The 18,765-nt window shown below is 56.3% G+C and overlaps 1 protein-coding gene across 1 annotated transcript; it reads right to left on the bottom strand.

Moving 5' to 3' along the window:
* Positions 1–2,508: 2,508 nt before the first annotated feature.
* Positions 2,509–13,532, bottom strand: leng1 (leukocyte receptor cluster (LRC) member 1). The gene is made up of 3 exons (XM_085973060.1): positions 13,317–13,532; positions 8,543–8,725; positions 2,509–3,085 (listed from the first exon to the last, which is right to left on the bottom strand). Exons 1-3 carry the CDS (start codon positions 13,446–13,448, stop codon positions 2,663–2,665), a joined length of 738 nt encoding a protein of 245 aa, XP_085829186.1. The 5' UTR covers positions 13,449–13,532; the 3' UTR covers positions 2,509–2,662.
* Between the last annotated feature and the right edge of the window lie 5,233 nt (positions 13,533–18,765).

Genomic DNA, 18,765 nt, shown 5'->3' with positions numbered 1-18,765 from the left:
ATGGGGAGTCCGAGCCTGCTCTGTGTGTGCGCGCGCGTGTCTCAGTACCGCTCTCCCGGCGATGGGGAGTCCGAGCCTGCTCTGTGTGTGCGCGCGGGTCTCAGTACCGCTCTCCCGGCGATGGGGAGTCCGAGCCTGCTCTGTGTGTGGGTCTCAGTACCGCTCTCCCGGCGATGGGGAGCCCGAGCCTGCTCTGTGTGTGTGTGTGGGTCTCAGTACCGTTCTCCCGGTGATGGGGAGCCCGAGCCTGCTCTGTGTGTGGGTCTCAGTACCGCTCTCCCGGCGATGGGGAGTCCGAGCCTGCTCTGTGTGTGCGCGCGCGGGTCTCAGTACCGCTCTCCCGGTGATGGGGAGTCCGAGCCTGCTCTGTGTGTGGGTCTCAGTACCGCTCTCCCAGTGACGGGGAGCCCGAGCCTGCTCTGTGTGTGGGTCTCAGTACCGCTCTCCCGGCGATGGGGAGTCCGAGCCTGCTCTGTGTGCGCGCGCGCGGGTCTCAGTACCGCTCTCCCGGAGATGGGGAGCCCGAGCCTGCTCTGTGTGTGCGCGTGGGTCTCAGTACCGCTCTCCCGGCGATGGGGAGTCCGAGCCTGCTCTGTGTGTGGGTCTCAGTACCGCTCTCCCGGCGATGGGGAGCCCGAGCCTGCTCTGTGTGTGTGTGTGGGTCTCAGTACCGCTCTCCCAGTGATGGGGAGCCCGAGCCTGCTCTGTGTGTGGGTCTCAGTACCGCTCTCCCGGCGATGGGGAGTCCGAGCCTGCTCTGTGTGCGCGCGCGCGGGTCTCAGTACCGCTCTCCCGGTGATGGGGAGTCCAAGCCTGCTCTGTGTGTGTCTCAGTACTGCTCTCCCAGTGACGGGGAGCCCGAGCCTGCTCTGTGTGTGGGTCTCAGTACCGCTCTCCCGGCGATGGGGAGTCCGAGCCTGCTCTGTGTGCGCGCGCGGGTCTCAGTACCGCTCTCCCGGCGATGGGGAGTCCGAGCCTGCTCTGTGTGTGGGTCTCAGTACCGCTCTCCCAGTGACGGGGAGCCCGAGCCTGCTCTGTGTGTGGGTCTCAGTACCGCTCTCCCGGCGATGGGGAGTCCGAGCCTGCTCTGTGTGTGCGCGCGCGGGTCTCGGTACCGCTCTCCCGGAGATGGGGAGCCCGAGCCTGCTCTGTGTGCGCGCGCGGGTCTCAGTACCGCTCTCCCGGCGATGGGGAGTCCGAGCCTGCTCTGTGTGTGTCTCAGTACCGCTCTCCCAGTGACGGGGAGCCCGAGCCTGCTCTGTGTGTGGGTCTCAGTACCGCTCTCCCGGCGATGGGGAGTCCGAGCCTGCTCTGTGTGTGCGCGCGCGGGTCTCAGTACCGCTCTCCCGGCGATGGGGCGCCCGAGCCTGCTCTGTGTGTGTGTGCGGGTCTCAGTACCGCTCTCCCGGCGATGGGGAGCCCGAGCCTGCTCTGTGTGCGCGCGCGGGTCTCAGTACCGCTCTCCCGGCGATGGGGCGCCCGAGCCTGCTCTGTGTGCGCGCGCGGGTCTCAGTACCGCTCTCCCGGCGATGGGGCGCCCGAGCCTGCTCTGTGTGTGTGTGCGGGTCTCAGTACCGCTCTCCCGGCGATGGGGAGCCCGAGCCTGCTCTGTGTGTGTGTGCGGGTCTCAGTACCGCTCTCCCGGCGATGGGGCGCCCGAGCCTGCTCTGTGTGCGCGCGCGGGTCTCAGTACCGCTCTCCCGGCGATGGGGCGCCCGAGCCTGCTCTGTGTGTGTGTGCGGGTCTCAGTACCGCTCTTCCGGCGATGGGGAGCCCGAGCCTGCTCTGTGTGTGTGTGCGGGTCTCAGTACCGCTCTCCCGGCGATGGGGCGCCCGAGCCTGCTCTGTGTGCGCGCGCGGGTCTCAGTACCGCTCTCCCGGCGATGGGGCGCCCGAGCCTGCTCTGTGTGTGTGTGCGGGTCTCAGTACCGCTCTCCCGGCGATGGGGCGCCCGAGCCTGCTCTGTGTGTGTGCGGGTCTCAGTACCGCTCTCCCGGCGATGGGGCGCCCGAGCCTGCTCTGTGTGTGTGTGCGGGTCTCAGTACCGCTCTCCCGGCGATGGGGCGCCCGAGCCTGCTCTGTGTGTGTGTGCGGGTCTCAGTACCGCTCTCCCGGCGATGGGCTCCCGAGCCTGCTCTGTGTGCGCGCGCGGGTCTCAGTACCGCTCTCCGGCGATGGGGAGTCCGAGCCTGCTCTGTGTGCGCGCGCGGGTCTCAGTACCGCTCTCCCGGCGATGGGGCGCCCGAGCCTGCTCTGTGTGCGCGCGCGGGTCTCAGTACCGCTCTCCCGGCGATGGGGCGCCCGAGCCTGCTCTGTGTGTGTGTGTGCGGGTCTCAGTACCGCTCTCCCGGCGATGGGGCGCCCGAGCCTGCTCTGTGTGCGGGTCTCAGTACCGCTCTCCCGGCGATGGGGCGCCCGAGCCTGCTCTGTGTGTGTGTGGGGATTAATACCGCACCGGGACTGAGATCAGCTCACTCCGCACAGGCAGGGGGAGGAAAGAGTCAGCGATATTTCACACCACTAATTTATTATCAGAAAATCAGATTGTGATTTTCCAAGAGAATTTTCATCCGATTCGGATATAAATTACACACAGAGGTACTCCGGCAGAAGTCATTAATTGCGCGCCCGTGCAATCATTCAATCGCTCCCCGCACCCGTGTCACCGCCGCTCCCGCCTGCGTGGTTTGCGGCAGAGGTGCGGGTGGAACTGGGAGTTGTAGCGTCGCTCCCTGTCGTCTGTCTCTGGCTCTGGCCCCTCCTCCTCCCCGCGCCCGGCGACCAGAGCCTCGGCCCGCGCCCTCTCGGCCGCCTCCCGCCTCAGCCTCTCGGCCCGCAGTCCCTCCGCGGCCCCTCGCCCCGCCAGCCTGGGTCTCCGGGCCTTGCTCCCTCGCCGCCGGAGCTTCTCGATGACCAGCAGGGGGTCCATCTGCCTCTTGAGCCGGGCGTCCTTCTCCCCGCTGGCGCCGTCCGCCTCTTGCCCCCGGTGCCCGGGGGCCTCCTGGTACCACGGCTTGCTGGTCTGGGCTTCCGACGAGCTCTGGCCCAGGTAGGTCAGCAGTCCAATCGCCCGCTCTTGTTTCTCCTAAGGGTGGGGATGGAGGGAGCGAGAGAGAGGAGAGTTAGCGAGAATCGGTCCACACACATTCAAAATATCTCATCTCCACTCTTTTCCCCCCCCCCCCGCTCCCCTCACTGGGGCTTACAGGCCTCCCTACAGGCACTGACCCCTCACTGGGGGACTTACCACTGACTGATATCCCCTCTTTATCCCAGGAATCACTGGACAGTGATCAGGAACCCTGGCTGATTTCCCCTCTCTCTAACCCAGGGGTCACTGGACAGTGATCAGGAGCAGGAACCCTGGCTGATTTCCCCTCTCTCTAACCCAGGGATCACTGGACAGTGATCAGGAGCAGGAACCCTGGCTGATTTCCCCTCTCTCTAACCCAGGGGTCACTGGACAGTGATCAGGAGCAGGAACCCTGGCTGATTTCCTCTCTCTCTAACCCAGGGATCACTGGGTAGTGATCAGGAGCAGGAACCCTGGCTGATTTCCCTTCTCTCTAACCCAGGGATCACTGGGTAGTGATCAGGAGCAGGAACCCTGGCTGATTTCCCCTCTCTCTAACCCAGGGGTCACTGGACAGTGATCAGGAGCAGGAACCCTGCCTGATTTCCCCTCTCTCTAACCCAGGGATCACTGGACAGTGATCAGGAGCAGGAACCCTGGCTGATTTCCCCTCTCTCGAACCCAGGGATCACTGGGTAGTGATCAGGAGCAGGAACCCTGGCTGATTTCCCCTCTCTCTAACCCAGGGGTCACTGGACAGTGATCAGGAGCAGGAACCCTGCCTGATTTCCTCTCTCTCTAACCCAGGGATCACTGGGTAGTGATCAGGAGCAGGAACCCTGGCTGATTTCCCTCTCTCTCTAACCCAGGGGTCACTGGACAGTGATCAGGAGCAGGAACCCTGGCTGATTTCCCCTCTCTAACCCAGGGGTCACTGGGCAGTGATCAGGAGCAGGAACCGGGGCTGATTTCCCTCTCTCTCTAACTCAGGGGTTCACTGGATAGTGATCAGGAGCAGGAACCCTGGCTGATTTCCTCTCTCTCTAACCCAGGGATCACTGGACAGTGATCAGGAGCAGGAACCCTGGCTGATTTCCCCTCTCTCTCTAACCCAGGGGTCACTGGACAGTGATCAGGAGCAGGAACCCTGGCTGATTTCCCCTCTCTCTCTAACCCAGGGGTCACTGGGCAGTGATCAGGAGCAGGAACTCCGGCTGATTTCCCCTCTCTCTAACCCAGGGGTCACTGGACAGTGATCAGGAGCAGGAACCCTGGCTGATTTCCCCTCTCTCTCTAACCCAGGGGTCACTGGACAGTGATCAGGAGCAGGAACCCTGGCTGATTTCCCCCTCTCTCTAACCCAGGGGTCACTGGACAGTGATCAGGAGCAGGAACCGGGGCTGATTTCCCCTCTCTCTAACCCAGGGGTCACTGGACAGTGATCAGGAGCAGGAACCCTGCCTGATTTCCTCTCTCTCTAACCCAGGGGTCACTGGACAGTGATCAGGAGCAGGAACCCTGGCTGATTTCCCCTCTCTCTAACCCAGGGGTCACTGGGCAGTGATCAGGAGCAGGAACCCTGGCTGATTTCCCCTCTCTCTCTAACCCAGGGGTCACTGGGCAGTGATCAGGAGCAGGAACCCTGGCTGATTTCACCTCTCTCTAACCCAGGGGTCACTGGACAGTGATCAGGAGCAGGAACCCTGGCTGATTTCCCCTCTCTCTCTAACCCAGGGGTCACTGGGCAGTGATCAGGAGCAGGAACCCTGGCTGATTTCCCCTCTCTCTAACCCAGGGGTCACTGGACAGTGATCAGGAGCAGGAACCCTGGCTGATTTCCCCTCTCTCTAACTCAGGGGTCACTGGACAGTGATCAGGAGCAGGAACCCTGGCTGATTTCACCTCTCTCTAACCCAGGGGTCACTGGACAGTGATCAGGAGCAGGAACCCTGGCTGATTTCCCCTCTCTCTCTAACCCAGGGGTCACTGGGCAGTGATCAGGAGCAGGAACCCTGGCTGATTTCCCCTCTCTCTCTAACCCAGGGGTCACTGGGCAGTGATCAGGAGCAGGAACCCTGGCTGATTTCCCCTGTCTCTAACCCAGGGATCACTGGGCAGTGATCAGGAGCAGGAACCCGGGCTGATTTCCCCTCTCTAACCCAGGGGTCACTGGGCAGTGATCAGGAGCAGGAACCCTGGCTGATTTCCCCTCTCTCTAACCCAGGGGTCACTGGACAGTGATCAGGAGCAGGAACCCTGGCTGATTTCCTCTCTCTCTAACCCAGGAATCACTGGGCAGTGATCAGGAGCAAGAACACTGGCTGATTTCCCCTCTCTCTAACCCAGGGGTCACTGGGCAGTGATCAGGAGCAGGAACCCTGGCTGATTTCCCCTCTCTCTAACCTAGGGGTCACTGGACAGTGATCAGGAGCAGGAACCCTGGCTGATTTCCCCTCTCTCTCTAACCCAGGGGTCACTGGGCAGTGATCAGGAGCAGGAACCCTGGCTGATTTCCCCTCTCTCTAACCCAGGGGTCACTGGACAGTGATCAGGAGCAGGAACCCTGGCTGATTTCCCCTCTCTCTCTAACCCAGGGGTCACTGGACAGTGATCAGGAGCAGGAACCCTGGCTGATTTCCCCTCTCTCTAACCCAGGGGTCACTGGACAGTGATCAGGAGCAGGAACCCTGGCTGATTTCCCTCTCTCTAACCCAGGGGTCACTGGGCAGTGATCAGGAGCAGGAACCCTGGCTGATTTCCCCTCTCTCTAACCCAGGGGTCACTGGGCAGTGATCAGGAGCAGGAACCCTGGCTGATTTCCCCTCTCTCTCTAACCCAGGGGTCACTGGACAGTGATCAGGAGCAGAAACCCTGGCTGATTTCCCCTCTCTCTAACCCAGGGGTCACTGGACAGTGATCAGGAGCAGGAACCCTGGCTGATTTCCCCTCTCTCTCTAACCCAGGGGTCACTGGACAGGGATCAGGAGCAGGAACCCTGGCTGATTTCCCCCCTCTCTCTAACCCAGGGGTCACTGGGCAGTGATCAGGAGCAGGAACCCTGGCTGATTTCCCCTCTCTCTAACCCAGGGATCACTAGGCAGTGATCAGGAGCAGGAACCCTGGCTGATTTCCCCTCTCTAACCCAGGGGTCACTGGGCAGTGAGCAGGAACCGGGGCTGATTTCCCCTCTCTCTAACCCAGGGGTCACTGGGCAGTGATCAGGAGCAGGAACCGGGGCTGATTTCCCTCTCTCTCTAACCCAGGGGTCACTGGACAGTGATCAGGAACAGGAACCCTGGCTGATTTCCCCCTCTCTCTAACACAGGGGCTCACTGGACAGTGATCAGGAGCAGGAACCTTGGCTGATTTCCCCTCTCTCTCTAACCCAGGGGTCACTGGGCAGTGATCAGGAGCAGGAACCCTGGCTGATTTCCCCTCTCTAACCCAGGGGTCACTGGACAGTGATCAGGAGCAGGAACCAGGGCTGATTTCCCCTCTCTCTAACCCAGAGGTCATTGGACAGTGATCAGGAGCAGGAACCAGGGCTGATTTCCCCTCTCTAACCCAGGGGTCACTGGACAGTGATCAGGAGCAGGAACCCTGGCTGATTTCCCCTCTCTCTCTAACCCAGGGGTCACTGGACAGTGATCAGGAGCAGGAACCCTGGCTGATTTCCCCCCTCTCTCTAACCCAGGGGTCACTGGGCAGTGATCAGGAGCAGGAACCCTGGCTGATTTCCCCTCTCTAACCCAGGGGTCACTGGACAGTGATCAGGAGCAGGAACCGGGGCTGATTTCCCCTCTCTCTCTAACCCAGGGGTCACTGGACAGTGATCAGGAGCAGGAACCCTGGCTGATTTCCCCTCTCTAACCCAGGGGTCACTGGACAGTGATCAGGAGCAGGAACCCTGGCTGATTTCCCCTCTCTCTCTAACCCAGGGGTCACTGGGCAGTGATCAGGAGCAGGAACCCTGGCTGATTTCCCCTCTCTAACCCAGGGGTCACTGGACAGTGATCAGGAGCAGGAACCGGGGCTGATTTCCCCTCTCTCTAACCCAGGGATCACTGGACAGTGATCAGGAGCAGGAACCCTGGCTGATTTCCCCTCTCTCTAACCCAGGGGTCACTGGGCAGTGATCAGGAGCAGGAACCCTGGCTGATTTCCCCCTCTCTCTCTAACCCAGGGGTCACTGGGCAGTGATCAGGAGCAGGAACCCTGGCTGATTTCCCCTCTCTCTCTAACCCAGGGGTCACTGGACAGTGATCAGGAGCAGGAACCCTGACTGATTTCCCCTCTCTCTCTAACCCAGGGGTCACTGGACAGTGATCAGGAGCAGGAACCCTGGCTGATTTCCCCTCTCTCTAACCCAGGGGTCACTGGGCAGTGATCAGGAGCAGGAACCCTGGCTGATTTCCCCTCTCTCTCTAACCCAGAGGTCACTGGGCAGTGATCAGGAGCAGGAACCCTGGCTGATTTCCCCCTCTCTCTAACCTAGTGGTCACTGGACAGTGATCAGGAGCAGGAACCCTGGCTGATTTCCCCACTCTCTCTAACCCAGGGGTCACTGGGCAGTGATCAGGAGCAGGAACCCTGGCTGATTTCCCCACTCTCTAACCCAGGGGTCACTGGGCAGTGATCAGGAGCAGGAACCCTGGCTGATTTCCCCTCTCTCTCTAACCCAGGGGTCACTGGGCACAGATCAGGAGCAGGAACCCTGGCTGATTTCCCCTCTCTCTAACCCAGGGGTCACTGGACAGTGATCAGGAGCAGGAACCCTGGCTGATTTCCCCACTCTCTCTAACCCAGGGGTCACTGGGCAGTGATCAGGAGCAGGAACCCTGGCTGATTTCCCCTCTCTCTAACCCAGGGGTCACTGGACAGTGATCAGGAGCAGGAACCCTGGCTGATTTCCCCTCTCTCTAACCCAGGGGTCACTGGACAGTGATCAGGAGCAGGAACCCTGGCTGATTTCCCCTCTCTCTCTAACCCAGGGGTCACTGGGCAGTGATCAGGAGCAGGAACCCTGCCTGATTTCCCCTCTCTCTAACCCAGGGGTCACTGGACAGTGATCAGGAGCAGGAACCCTGGCTGATTTCCCCTCTCTCTAACCCAGGGGTCACTGGACAGTGATCAGGAGCAGGAACCCTGGCTGATTTCCCCTCTCTCTAACCCAGGGGTCACTGGGCAGTGATCAGGAGCAGGAACCCTGCCTGATTTCCCCTCTCTCTAACCTAGGGGTCACTGGACAGTGATCAGGAGCAGGAACCCTGGCTGATTTCCTCTCTCTCTAACCCAGGGGTCACTGGACAGTGATCAGGAGCAGGAACCCTGGCTGATTTCCCCTCTCTCTAACCCAGGGGTCACTGGACAGTGATCAGGAGCAGGAACCCGGGCTGATTCCCCCTCTCTCTAACCCAGGGGTTCACTGGGCAGTGATCAGGAGCTGCTGACATTCCCACGAGCACCCACCTTCTCCTGCCGTTTCTCTGCCTCGTACTCCTTGCTCCGGGTCTTCAGTTTCTTGCCCTCCTCCAGCTCGCTGAAGAGGTTGAAGTTCTTCGAGGTCCCGTCGGAGGTCGTGAGCGCGAGGGACTCCCTCTCGGTCTCCGGCAGAGCGAGACGGGCTTTGCCACGTAGAAAATGCGTCCGTGCCTAGAATGATAAACGCACTCGTCAACATCCATCTCCCTCTACACCGTCCCACTAGGCATTCACAGGGTGAGACTCAATATGTCCTCCCAGTTGGTCCTCCGGGCCACTGGTGGCGCTGTGGCTGAGTCTCTCAGTCCTCCCAGTTAGTCCTCCAGGCCACTGGTGGCGCTGTGGATGACAATCGATGAGTAATCAGTGTTACTTCTCCAGGCCACTGGGGGCGCTGTGGGTATGACTCTGTCCTCCCAGTTACTCCTCCAGGCCACTGGGGGTGCTGTGGGTGAGAATCAATGCATCACCCCAGTTACTTCTCCAGGCCACTGGGGCACTGTGGGTAATTCTTACTGAGTCCTCCGAGTTGGTCCTCCAGGCCACCGGTGGCGCTGTGGCTGAGAATCAATGAGTCCTCATAGAAACAGAAGATAGGAGCAGGAGTCGGCCATTCGGCCCCTCGAGCCTGCTCCACCATTCAATGAGATCATGGCTGATCATCCAAATTCAGTACCCGGTCCCTGCTTTCTCCCCATATCCCTTGATCCCTTTAGCCTTAAGAAATATATCCAACTCCTTCTTGAATATATTTAATGAATTGGCCTCAACTGCCCTCTGTGGTAGAGAATTCCACAGGTTCACCATTCTCTGGGTGAAGAAATTCCTCCTCATCTCAGTCCTAAATGGCTTACCCCTTATCCTTAGACTGTGACCCCTGGATCTGGACTCCCCCGCCATCGGGAACATCCTTCCTGCATCTAGTCTGTCTAGTCCTGTTAGAATTTAATAAGTTTCAATGAGATCCCCTCTCATTCTTCTAAACTCCAGCGAGTATAAGCCGACCCAATCTCTCCTCATACGTCATTCCTGCCATCCCAGGTATCAGTCTGGTGAATCTTCGCTGCACTCCCTCCATGGCAAGAACATCCTTCCTCAGATAAGGTGACCAAAACTGCACACAATACTCAAGGTGTGGTCTCACCAAGGCCCTGTACAACTGCAGCAAGACATCCTTGTTCCTGTACTCGAACCCTCTCGCTACGAAGGCCAACATACCATTTGCCTTCTTAACCGCCTGCTGCACCTGCATGCTTACCTTCAGCGACTGGTGCACAAGAACACCCAGGTCTCGTTGCACTTCCCCTTCTCCCAATCTATTGCCATTCAGATAATAATCTGCCTTTCTGTTTTTGCCACCAAAGTGGATAACCTCGCATTTATCCACATTATATTGCATCTGCCATGCATCTGCCCAATCACCCAACCTGTCCAAATCATCCTGGAGTTTCTCGGCATCCTCCTCACAGCACACACGCCCACCCAGCTTTGTGTCGTCTGCAAACTTGGAGATATTACATCTAGTTCCCTTGTCTAGATCATTTATATATATTGTGAATAGCTGGGGTCCTAGCACCGATCCCTGCGGTACCCCACTAGTCACTGCCTCTGAAAAAGACCCGTTTATTCCAACTCTTTGCTTCCTCTCTGCCAACCAGTTCTCCATCCAAGTCAGTACCTTGCCCCCAATCCCATGTGCCTTAACTTTACACGCTAATCTCATGCAGGACCTTATCGAAAGCCTTCGGAAAATCCAAATACACCACATCCACTGGTTCTCCCTTATCTATTCTACCAGTTACATCCTCAAAAAATTCCAGATTAGTTAAGCACGATTTACCTTTTGTAAATCCATGTTGACTTTGTCCGATCCTGTCACTGTTTTCCAAGTGCTCTGCTATTACATCTTTTATAGTGGACTCTAGCATTTTCCCCACTACCGATGTCAGGCTTACCGGTCTGTAATTCCCCGTTTTCTCTCTACCACCTTTTTTGAATAGTGGGGTAACATTAGCTACCCTCCAATCCATGGGTACTGTTCCAGAGTCTATCGAATTTTGGAAGATGACCAGCAATGCATCTACTATTTCTAGGGCCACTTCCTTAAGTACCCTAGGATGTCGATTATCAGACCCTGGGGATTTATCGGCCTTCAATCCCGTCAATTTCCCTAACACCATTTCCCTAAAAATACTGATTTCATTCAGTTCCTCCCTTTCATTAGACCCTATGTTCCCCGACATCTCTGGGAGGTTATTTGTGTCCTCCTTTGTGAAGACAGAACCAAAGTATGTATTTAATTGGTCTGCCATTTCTTTGTTCCCCATTATTTCTTAAGGCTAAAGGGATCAAGGGATATGGGGAGAAAGCAGGGACAGGGTACTGAATTTAGATGATCAGCCATGATCTCATTAAATGGCGGCGCAGGCTCGAGGGGCCGAATGGCCTACTCCTGCTCCTATCTTCTATGTTTCTATAAATTCCCCCGATTCTGACTGCAAGGGACCTACGCTTGACTTCACCAATCTTTTTCTCTTCACATATCTATAGAAGCTTTTACAGTCAGTTTTTATGTTCCCTGAAAGCTTACTCTCATACTCTATTTCCCCCCACTTAATTAATCCCTTTGTCCTTCTTTGCTGAATCCTAAACTGCTCCCAATCCTCAGGTTTACTGCTTTTTCTGGCCAATTTATATGTCCTCTCCTTGGATCTTATGCTATCCCTAATTTCCCTTGTTAGCCACGGTTGAGTCACCTTTTTTGTTTTATTTTTATGCCAAACAGGGATGAACAAATTCTGTAGTTCATCCATGCGATCTTTGAATGTTTGCCATTGCCTATCCACCGTCAACCCTTTGAGTAACATTCCCCAATCAATCCTACCCAACTCGCGCCTCATACCATCGTAGTTTCCTTTATTTAAATTCAGGACCCTTGTCTCTGAGTCAACTACTTCACTCTCCATCTTAATGAAGAATTCTATCATATTATGATCGCTCCGCCCCAAGGGGCCTCGCACAAGATTGCTAATTAATCCTTTCTCATTACATAATACCCAGTCTAAGATGGCTTGATCTCTAGTTGGATCCTCGACATATTGGTCCAGGAAACCATCCCGTATACACTCCAGGAATACCTCTTCCACAGTATTTTTACTAATTTGGTTAGCCCAATCTATATGTAGATTAAAGTCACCCATGATAACTGCTGTGCCCTTATTGGACGCGTCTCTAATTTCCTGTTTAATGCTATCCCCAACCTCCGCATTACTCTTTGGGGGTCTGTATACCACTCCCACTAACGTTTTCAGCACGGTGGCATAGTGGTTAGCACTGTTGCCTCACAGCGCCAGGGACCCGGGTTCGAATCCGGCCTCGGGTGACTGTGCAAACTCCACACAGACATTCTCCCCGTGTTTGCGTGGGTTTCCTCCGGGTGCTCCGGTTTCCTCCCACAGTCCAAAGATGTGCGGGTTAGGATGATTGGCTATGATAAATTGACCCTTAGTGTTAGGGGGGATTAAATACGTGGGGTTACGGGGATAGGGTGGGATATGTGTTGGTGTAGGGGTTACGGGGATCGGGTGGGATATGTGTCGGTGCAGGCTCGATGGGCCAAAATGGCCTCTATCTCCACTGTGGGGTTTCTGGTTTCTGTGATTGCTCAGGTCTACTCATACAGATTCCACATCATCAGAGCTAATATCCTTCCTTACAATTGTGTTAATCTCCTCTTTAACCAGCAATGCTACCCCACCTCCTTTTCCTTTTTGCCTGTCTTTCTTGAATATTGAATACCCCTGGATGTTGAGTTCCCAGCGTTGGTCACCCTGGAGCCACGTTTCTGTAATCCCAATCATATCATATCTGTTTACATCTCCAAAGAGTGCGGGTTAGGTTGATTGGCTATGATAAATTGACCCTGAATGTTAGGGGGATTAAATACGTGGGGTTACGGGGATAGGGTGGGATATGTGTTGGTGTAGGGGTTACGGGGATCGGGTGGAATATGGGCCGAAATGGCCTCTATCTGCACTGTGGGGTTTCTGTGATTTCTGTGATCTATTTGCGCAGCTAATTCATCCACCTTATTACGAATGTTTCAATGAGATCCCCTCTCATTCTTCTAAACTCCAGCGAGTACAAGCCCAATCGACCCAACCTCTCCTCATACGTCATTCCTGCCATCCCAGGTATCAGTCTGGTGAATCTTCGCTGCACTCCCTCCATGGCAAGAACATCCTTCCTCAGATAAGGCGACCAAAACTGCACACAATACTCAAGCTGTGGTCTCACCAAGGCCCTGTACAACTGAAGCAAAACATCCTTGCTCATTGATTCTCAGATACTCCTCCAGGACACTGGTGGCGCTGTAGCTGAGAATCAATGAGTCCTCCCAGATGTCCACTGGGGGCGCTGTAGCTGAGAATCAACCAGTCCTCCAAGTTGGTCATCCAGGCCACTGGTGGCGCTGTAGCTAAGAATAAACGAGTCCTCCCAATTGGTCATCCAGGCCACCGGTGGCGCTGTTGCTGAGAATCAACTGGTCCTCCCAGTTGGTCCTCCAGGCCACCGGTGGCGCTGTAGCTGAGAATCAACGAGTCCTCCCAGGTGGTCCTCCAGGCCACCGGTGGCGCTGTACCGCAGAAGCTGCCGGCCCAGTACGAATGCGCCGAAACCCCCCCCCACCCCCGAGTCCTCCAAGCTGGTCCTCCGAGAAATGGCGGCCGCTTTTCTTCCCCGCCCGCCGCGGACTCCTCACCTCCTGCTCGGCCAGCGCCACCCTCCGCTGCGCTTCCCGGCCCTCGGCGGCCGCCCGCTCCTCGTCGCGCCGCACCCGCGCCACATTGTCCCGGTTGCGGACGTGCCAGCTCTTCTTGGGCAGGATATTCATCGGGCTGAAGGGGAAACGACACGGCCTAAGCGGGACAGAAAATGGCCACCGTCCGCCCAATCCGACCACGTGATGTCTTCCTCCCGAACCCGCCCCCCGCGCCTGCCGATTGGCCGCCCGTGGCCCGTCAATCAAAAGGGATGACGTCCAGCTTGGGTTGCGCAGGCGCAGTGGGCATCCTTAAAGCAGCCCGCAGCGCCACGGCCGGCTGGAGGACTCCAATGGGAGGACTCCTTAAAGCAGCCCGCAGCGCCACCGGTGGCTGGAGTACTCGTTAAAGCAGGCTGCAGCGCCACCGGTGGCTGGCGGACTCACTGCGAGGTCTCCGTAAAGCAGGCTGCAGCGCCACCGGTGCCTGGAGGACTGCACTGGGAGGACCGCAGCTAGAGCCGCCTGCAGCGCCACCAGAGGCTGCAGGACTGGACTTGGAGGACTCCTTAAAGCGGACTGCAGTGCACCCTGTAGGCTGGAGGACTGCGCTGGGAGGACGGCAGCTAGAGCAGCTTGCAGCGCCCCCGGTGTCCTGGAGGACTCATTGGGAGAACTCCTCCCCCCAGGCACCGCCCCCCACCCCCGCAAAGTGTTGGGGACATCACAAGCCAATGACATCACAAGATGGTCATCTCACTCCCCCCCCCACCGCCGTCCAATCAGCACCTCCGGCTTGGACGCCCCACGGAGCAGGCCCCAACCCCAGCAACTGCGATTGGCCAACATGGCGGCCAATCAGGGGGCGGTCTTACTTGCCCCCACACATCTCTTCCCCCCCCCCCCCCCCCCTCCAATCACAGCCCAAACCCCTGCCCCCCTTAACGCGCACACAAACAACCAATCACCTCGCAATCACCCTTGGTGTGGCGGCAGCGGCGGCCAACTTGCGCACAGCAAGATCCCACACACAACCATGTGGTGAATGACGCAGCCCTTCCGCCCCCCCTCCGCGACGACCTGTTGGGTTACGGGCAGGAATATCGGATGCCCAGGCACCGGGAAAACAGACGGGCATTTCTGCAGCGCCTCTCACCATCTCAAGGCGTCCGAAAGCACCTCGCAGCCCAGGCAGTACATTTTCTTTGAAGTGTAGTCACGGCTGTAACGTAGGAAACTCGGCAGCCAATCTGCGCACAGCAAGCTCCCACAAACAGCAATGTGATAATGGTTGAGGGATAAATATTGGCCCCAGGACGCAAGGGATATATATTGCCCCTGCTATTCTTCGAAATAGCGGCCGTGGGTTCATTTACGTCCACCTGAGAGAGCAGACGGGGCCTCGGTTCAACGTCTCGTCCCGAAAGACGGCACCTCTGACAGTGCAACACTCCCTCAGTACTGGCACCGGGGAGTGTGGGCCTGGATTATGGGGCTCGAGTCCGAGAGTATATACATCTACCTCCGACAGTGCAGCGCTCCCTCAGTACTGGCACCGGGGAGTGTGGGCCTGGATTATGGGGCTCGAGTCCTAGAATATATACATCTACCTCCGACAGTGCAGTGCTCCCTCAGTACTGGCACCGGGGAGTGTGGGCCTGGATTATGGGGCTCGAGTCCTAGAGTATATACATTTACCTCCGACAGTGCAGCGCTCCCTCAGTACTGGCACCGTGGAGTGTGGGCCTGGATTATGGGGCTCGAGTCCTGGAGTATATACATCTACCTCCGACAGTGCAGCGCTCCCTCAGTACTGGCACCGGGGAGTGTGGGCCTGGATTATGGGGCTCGAGTCCTAGAGTATATACATCTACCTCCGACAGTGCAGCGCTCCCTCAGTACTGGCACCGGGGAGTGTGGGCCTGGATTTTGGAGCTCGAGTCCTAGAGTATATACATCTACCTCCGACAGTGCAGCGCTCCCTCAGTACTGGCACCGGGGAGTGTGGGCCTGGATTATGGGGCTCGAGTCCTAGAGTATATACATCTACCTCCGACAGTGCAGCACTCCCTCAGTACTGGCACCGGGGAGTGTGGGCCTGGATTATGGGGCTCGAGTCCTAGAGTATATACATCTACCTCCGACAGTGCAGCGCTCCCTCAGTACTGGCACCGGGGAGTGTGGGCCTGGATTATGGGGCTCGAGTCCTAGAGTATATACATCTACCTCCGACAGTGCAGCGCTCCCTCAGTACTGGCACCGGGGAGTGTGGGCCTGGATTATGGAGCTCAAGTCCTAGAGTATATACATCTACCTCCGACAGTGCAGCGCTCCCTCAGTACTGGCACCGGGGACTGTGGGCCTAGATTATGGGGCTCGAGTCCTAGAGTATATACATCTACATCCGACAGTGCAGCACTCTCTCAGTACTGGCACCGGGGAGTGTGGGCCTGGATTATGGAGTTCGAGTCCGAGAGTATATACATCTACCTCCGACAGTGCAGCGCTCCCTCAGTACTGGCACCGGGGAGTGTGGGCCTGGATTATGGGGCTCGAGTCCTAGAGTATATACATCTACCTCCGACAGTGCAGCGCTCCCTCAGTACTGGCACCGGGGAGTGTGGGCCTGGATTATGGGGCTCCAGTCCTAGAGTATATACATCTACCTCCGACAGTGCAGCGCTCCCTCAGTACTGGCACCAGGGAGTGTGGGCCTGGATTATGGAGCTCGAGTCCTAGAGTATATACATCTACCTCCGACAGTGCAGCGCTCCCTCAGTACTGGCACCGGGGAGTGTGGGCCTGGATTATGGGGCTCGAGTCCTAGAGTATATACATCTACCTCCGACAGTGCAGCGCTCCCTCAGTACTGGCACCGGGGAGTGTGGGCCTGGATTATGGAGCTCGAGTCCTAGAGTATATACATCTACCTCCGACAGTGCAGCACTCCCTCAGTACTGGCACCGGGGAGTGTGGGCCTGGATTATGGGGCTCAAGTCCTAGAGTATATACATCTACCTCCGACAGTGCAGCGCTCCCTCAGTACTGGCACCGGGGAGTGTGGGCCTGGATTATGGGACTCGAGTCCTAGAGTATATACATCTACCTCCGACAGTGCAGCACTCCCTCAGTACTGGCACCGGGGAGTGTGGGCCTGGATTATGGGGCTCGAGTCCTAGAGTATATACATCTACCTCCGACAGTGCAGCGCTCCCTCAGTACTGGCACCGGGGAGTGTGGGCCTGGATTATGGGGCTCGAGTCCTAGAGTATATACATCTACCTCCGACAGTGCAGCGCTCCCTCAGTACTGGCACCGGGGACTGTGGGCCTGGATTATGGGGCTCCTGTCACTGGAGTCCAACTTTAACCAACAACTTTCTGATTCAGATCCAAGAGTGCGACCCACTGAGCAACAGCAAACACTATATGAAGGGGTTGGCGAGCAGATGATTAGAAAAAGAAACACTTCGATAATTTAACTTTTATTTCAGGGCAATTTGTGCAGAGCAGCACAACTAGATTATCCATTCGCTCAGCTTAGATCGGTATTCGATATATAGTGACACCGTCTGAGGGAGTGTTACAGTGAGGGGTGTGGGGTATATCAGAGTGTTACAGTGAGGGGTGTGGGGTATATCAGAGTGTTACAGTGAGGGGTGTGGGGTATATCAGTGTTACAGTGAGGGGTGTGGGGTATATCAGTGTTACAGTGAGGGGTGTGGGGTATATCAGAGTGTTACAGTGAGGGTGTGGGGTATATCAGTGTTACAGTGAGGGGTGTGGGGTATATCAGTGTTACAGTGAGGGGTGTGGGGTATATCAGAGTGTTACAGTGAGGGGTGTGGGGTATATCAGTGTTACAGTGAGGGGTGTGGGGTATATCAGTGTTACAGTGAGGGGTGTGGGGTATATCAGTGTTACAGTGAGGGGTGTGGGGTATATCAGTGTTACAGTGAGGGGTGTGGGGTATATCAGTGTTACAGTGAGGGGTGTGGGGTATATCAGTGTTACAGTGAGGGGTGTGGGGTATATCAGTGTTACAGTGAGGGGTGTGGGGTATATCAGTGTTACAGTGAGGGTTGTGGGGTATATCAGAGTGTTACAGTGAGGGTGTGGGGTATATCAGTGTTACAGTGAGGGGTGTGGGGTATATCAGTGTTACAGTGAGGGGTGTGGGGTATATCAGTGTTACAGTGAGGGGTGTGGGGTATATCAGTGTTACAGTGAGGGGTGTGGGGTATATCAGTGTTACAGTGAGGGGTGTGGGGTATATCAGTGTTACAGTGAGGGGTGTGGGGTATATCAGAGTGTTACAGTGAGGGGTGTGGGGTATATCAGTGTTACAGTGAGGGGTGTGGGGTATATCAGTGTTACAGTGAGGGGTGTGGGGTATATCAGTGTTACAGTGAGGGGTGTGGGGTATATCAGTGTTACAGTGAGGGGTGTGGGGTATATCAGTGTTACACTGAGGGGTGTGGGGTATATCAGTGTTACAGTGAGGGGTGTGGGGTATATCAGTGTTACAGTGAGGGGTGTGGGGTATATCAGTGTTACAGTGAGGGGTGTGGGGTACATCAGAGTGTTACAGTGAGGGATGTGGGTATATCAGTGTTACAGTGAGGGGTGTGGGGTATATCAGTGTTACAGTGAGGGGTGTGGGTATATCAGTGTTACAGTGAGGGGTGTGGGGTATATCAGTGTTACAGTGAGGGGTGTGGGGTATATCAGTATTACAGTGAGTGGTGTGGGGGACATCAGTGTTACAGTGAGGGGTGTGGGGTATATCAGAGTGTTACAGTGAGGGGTGTGGGGTATATCAGTGTTACAGTGAGAGGTGTGGGGTACATCAGTGTTACAGTGAGGGGTGTGGGGTATATCAGAGTGTTACAGTGAGGGGTGTGGGGTATATCAGTGTTAGTGAGGGGTGTGGGGTATATCAGTGTTACAGTGAGGGGTGTGGGGTATATCAGTGTTACAGTGAGTGGTGTGGGGTATATCAGAGTGTTACAGTGAGGGGTGTGGGGTATATCAGTGTTACAGTGAGGGGTGTGGTGTATATCAGTGTTACAGTGAGGGGTGTGGGGTATATCAGTGTTACAGTGAGGGGTGTGGGGTATATCAGTGTTACAGTGAGGGGTGTGGGGTATATCAGAGTGTTACAGTGAGGGGTGTGGGGTATATCAGTGTTACAGTGAGGGGTGTGGGGTATATCAGTGTTACAGTGCAGGGTGTGGGGTATATCAGTGTTACAGTGAGGGTGTGGGGTATATCAGTATTACAGTGAGGGGTGTGGGGTATATCAGAATTTTACAGTGAGGGGAGTGGGGTATATCAATGTTACAGTGAGGGGTGTGGGGTATATCAGAGTATTACAGTGAGGGGTGTGGGGTATATCAGCGTGTTACAGTGAGGGGTATATCAGTGTTACAGTGAGGGTTGTGGGGTAT

This window comes from Somniosus microcephalus, chromosome 33 (assembly GCF_052327205.1).
Source record: "Somniosus microcephalus isolate GS21.2 chromosome 33, FLI_Smic_1.0, whole genome shotgun sequence".
Taxonomy (NCBI): Eukaryota; Metazoa; Chordata; class Chondrichthyes; order Squaliformes; family Somniosidae; genus Somniosus; species Somniosus microcephalus.
This window is presented reverse-complemented; position numbering and strand designations above follow the sequence as displayed.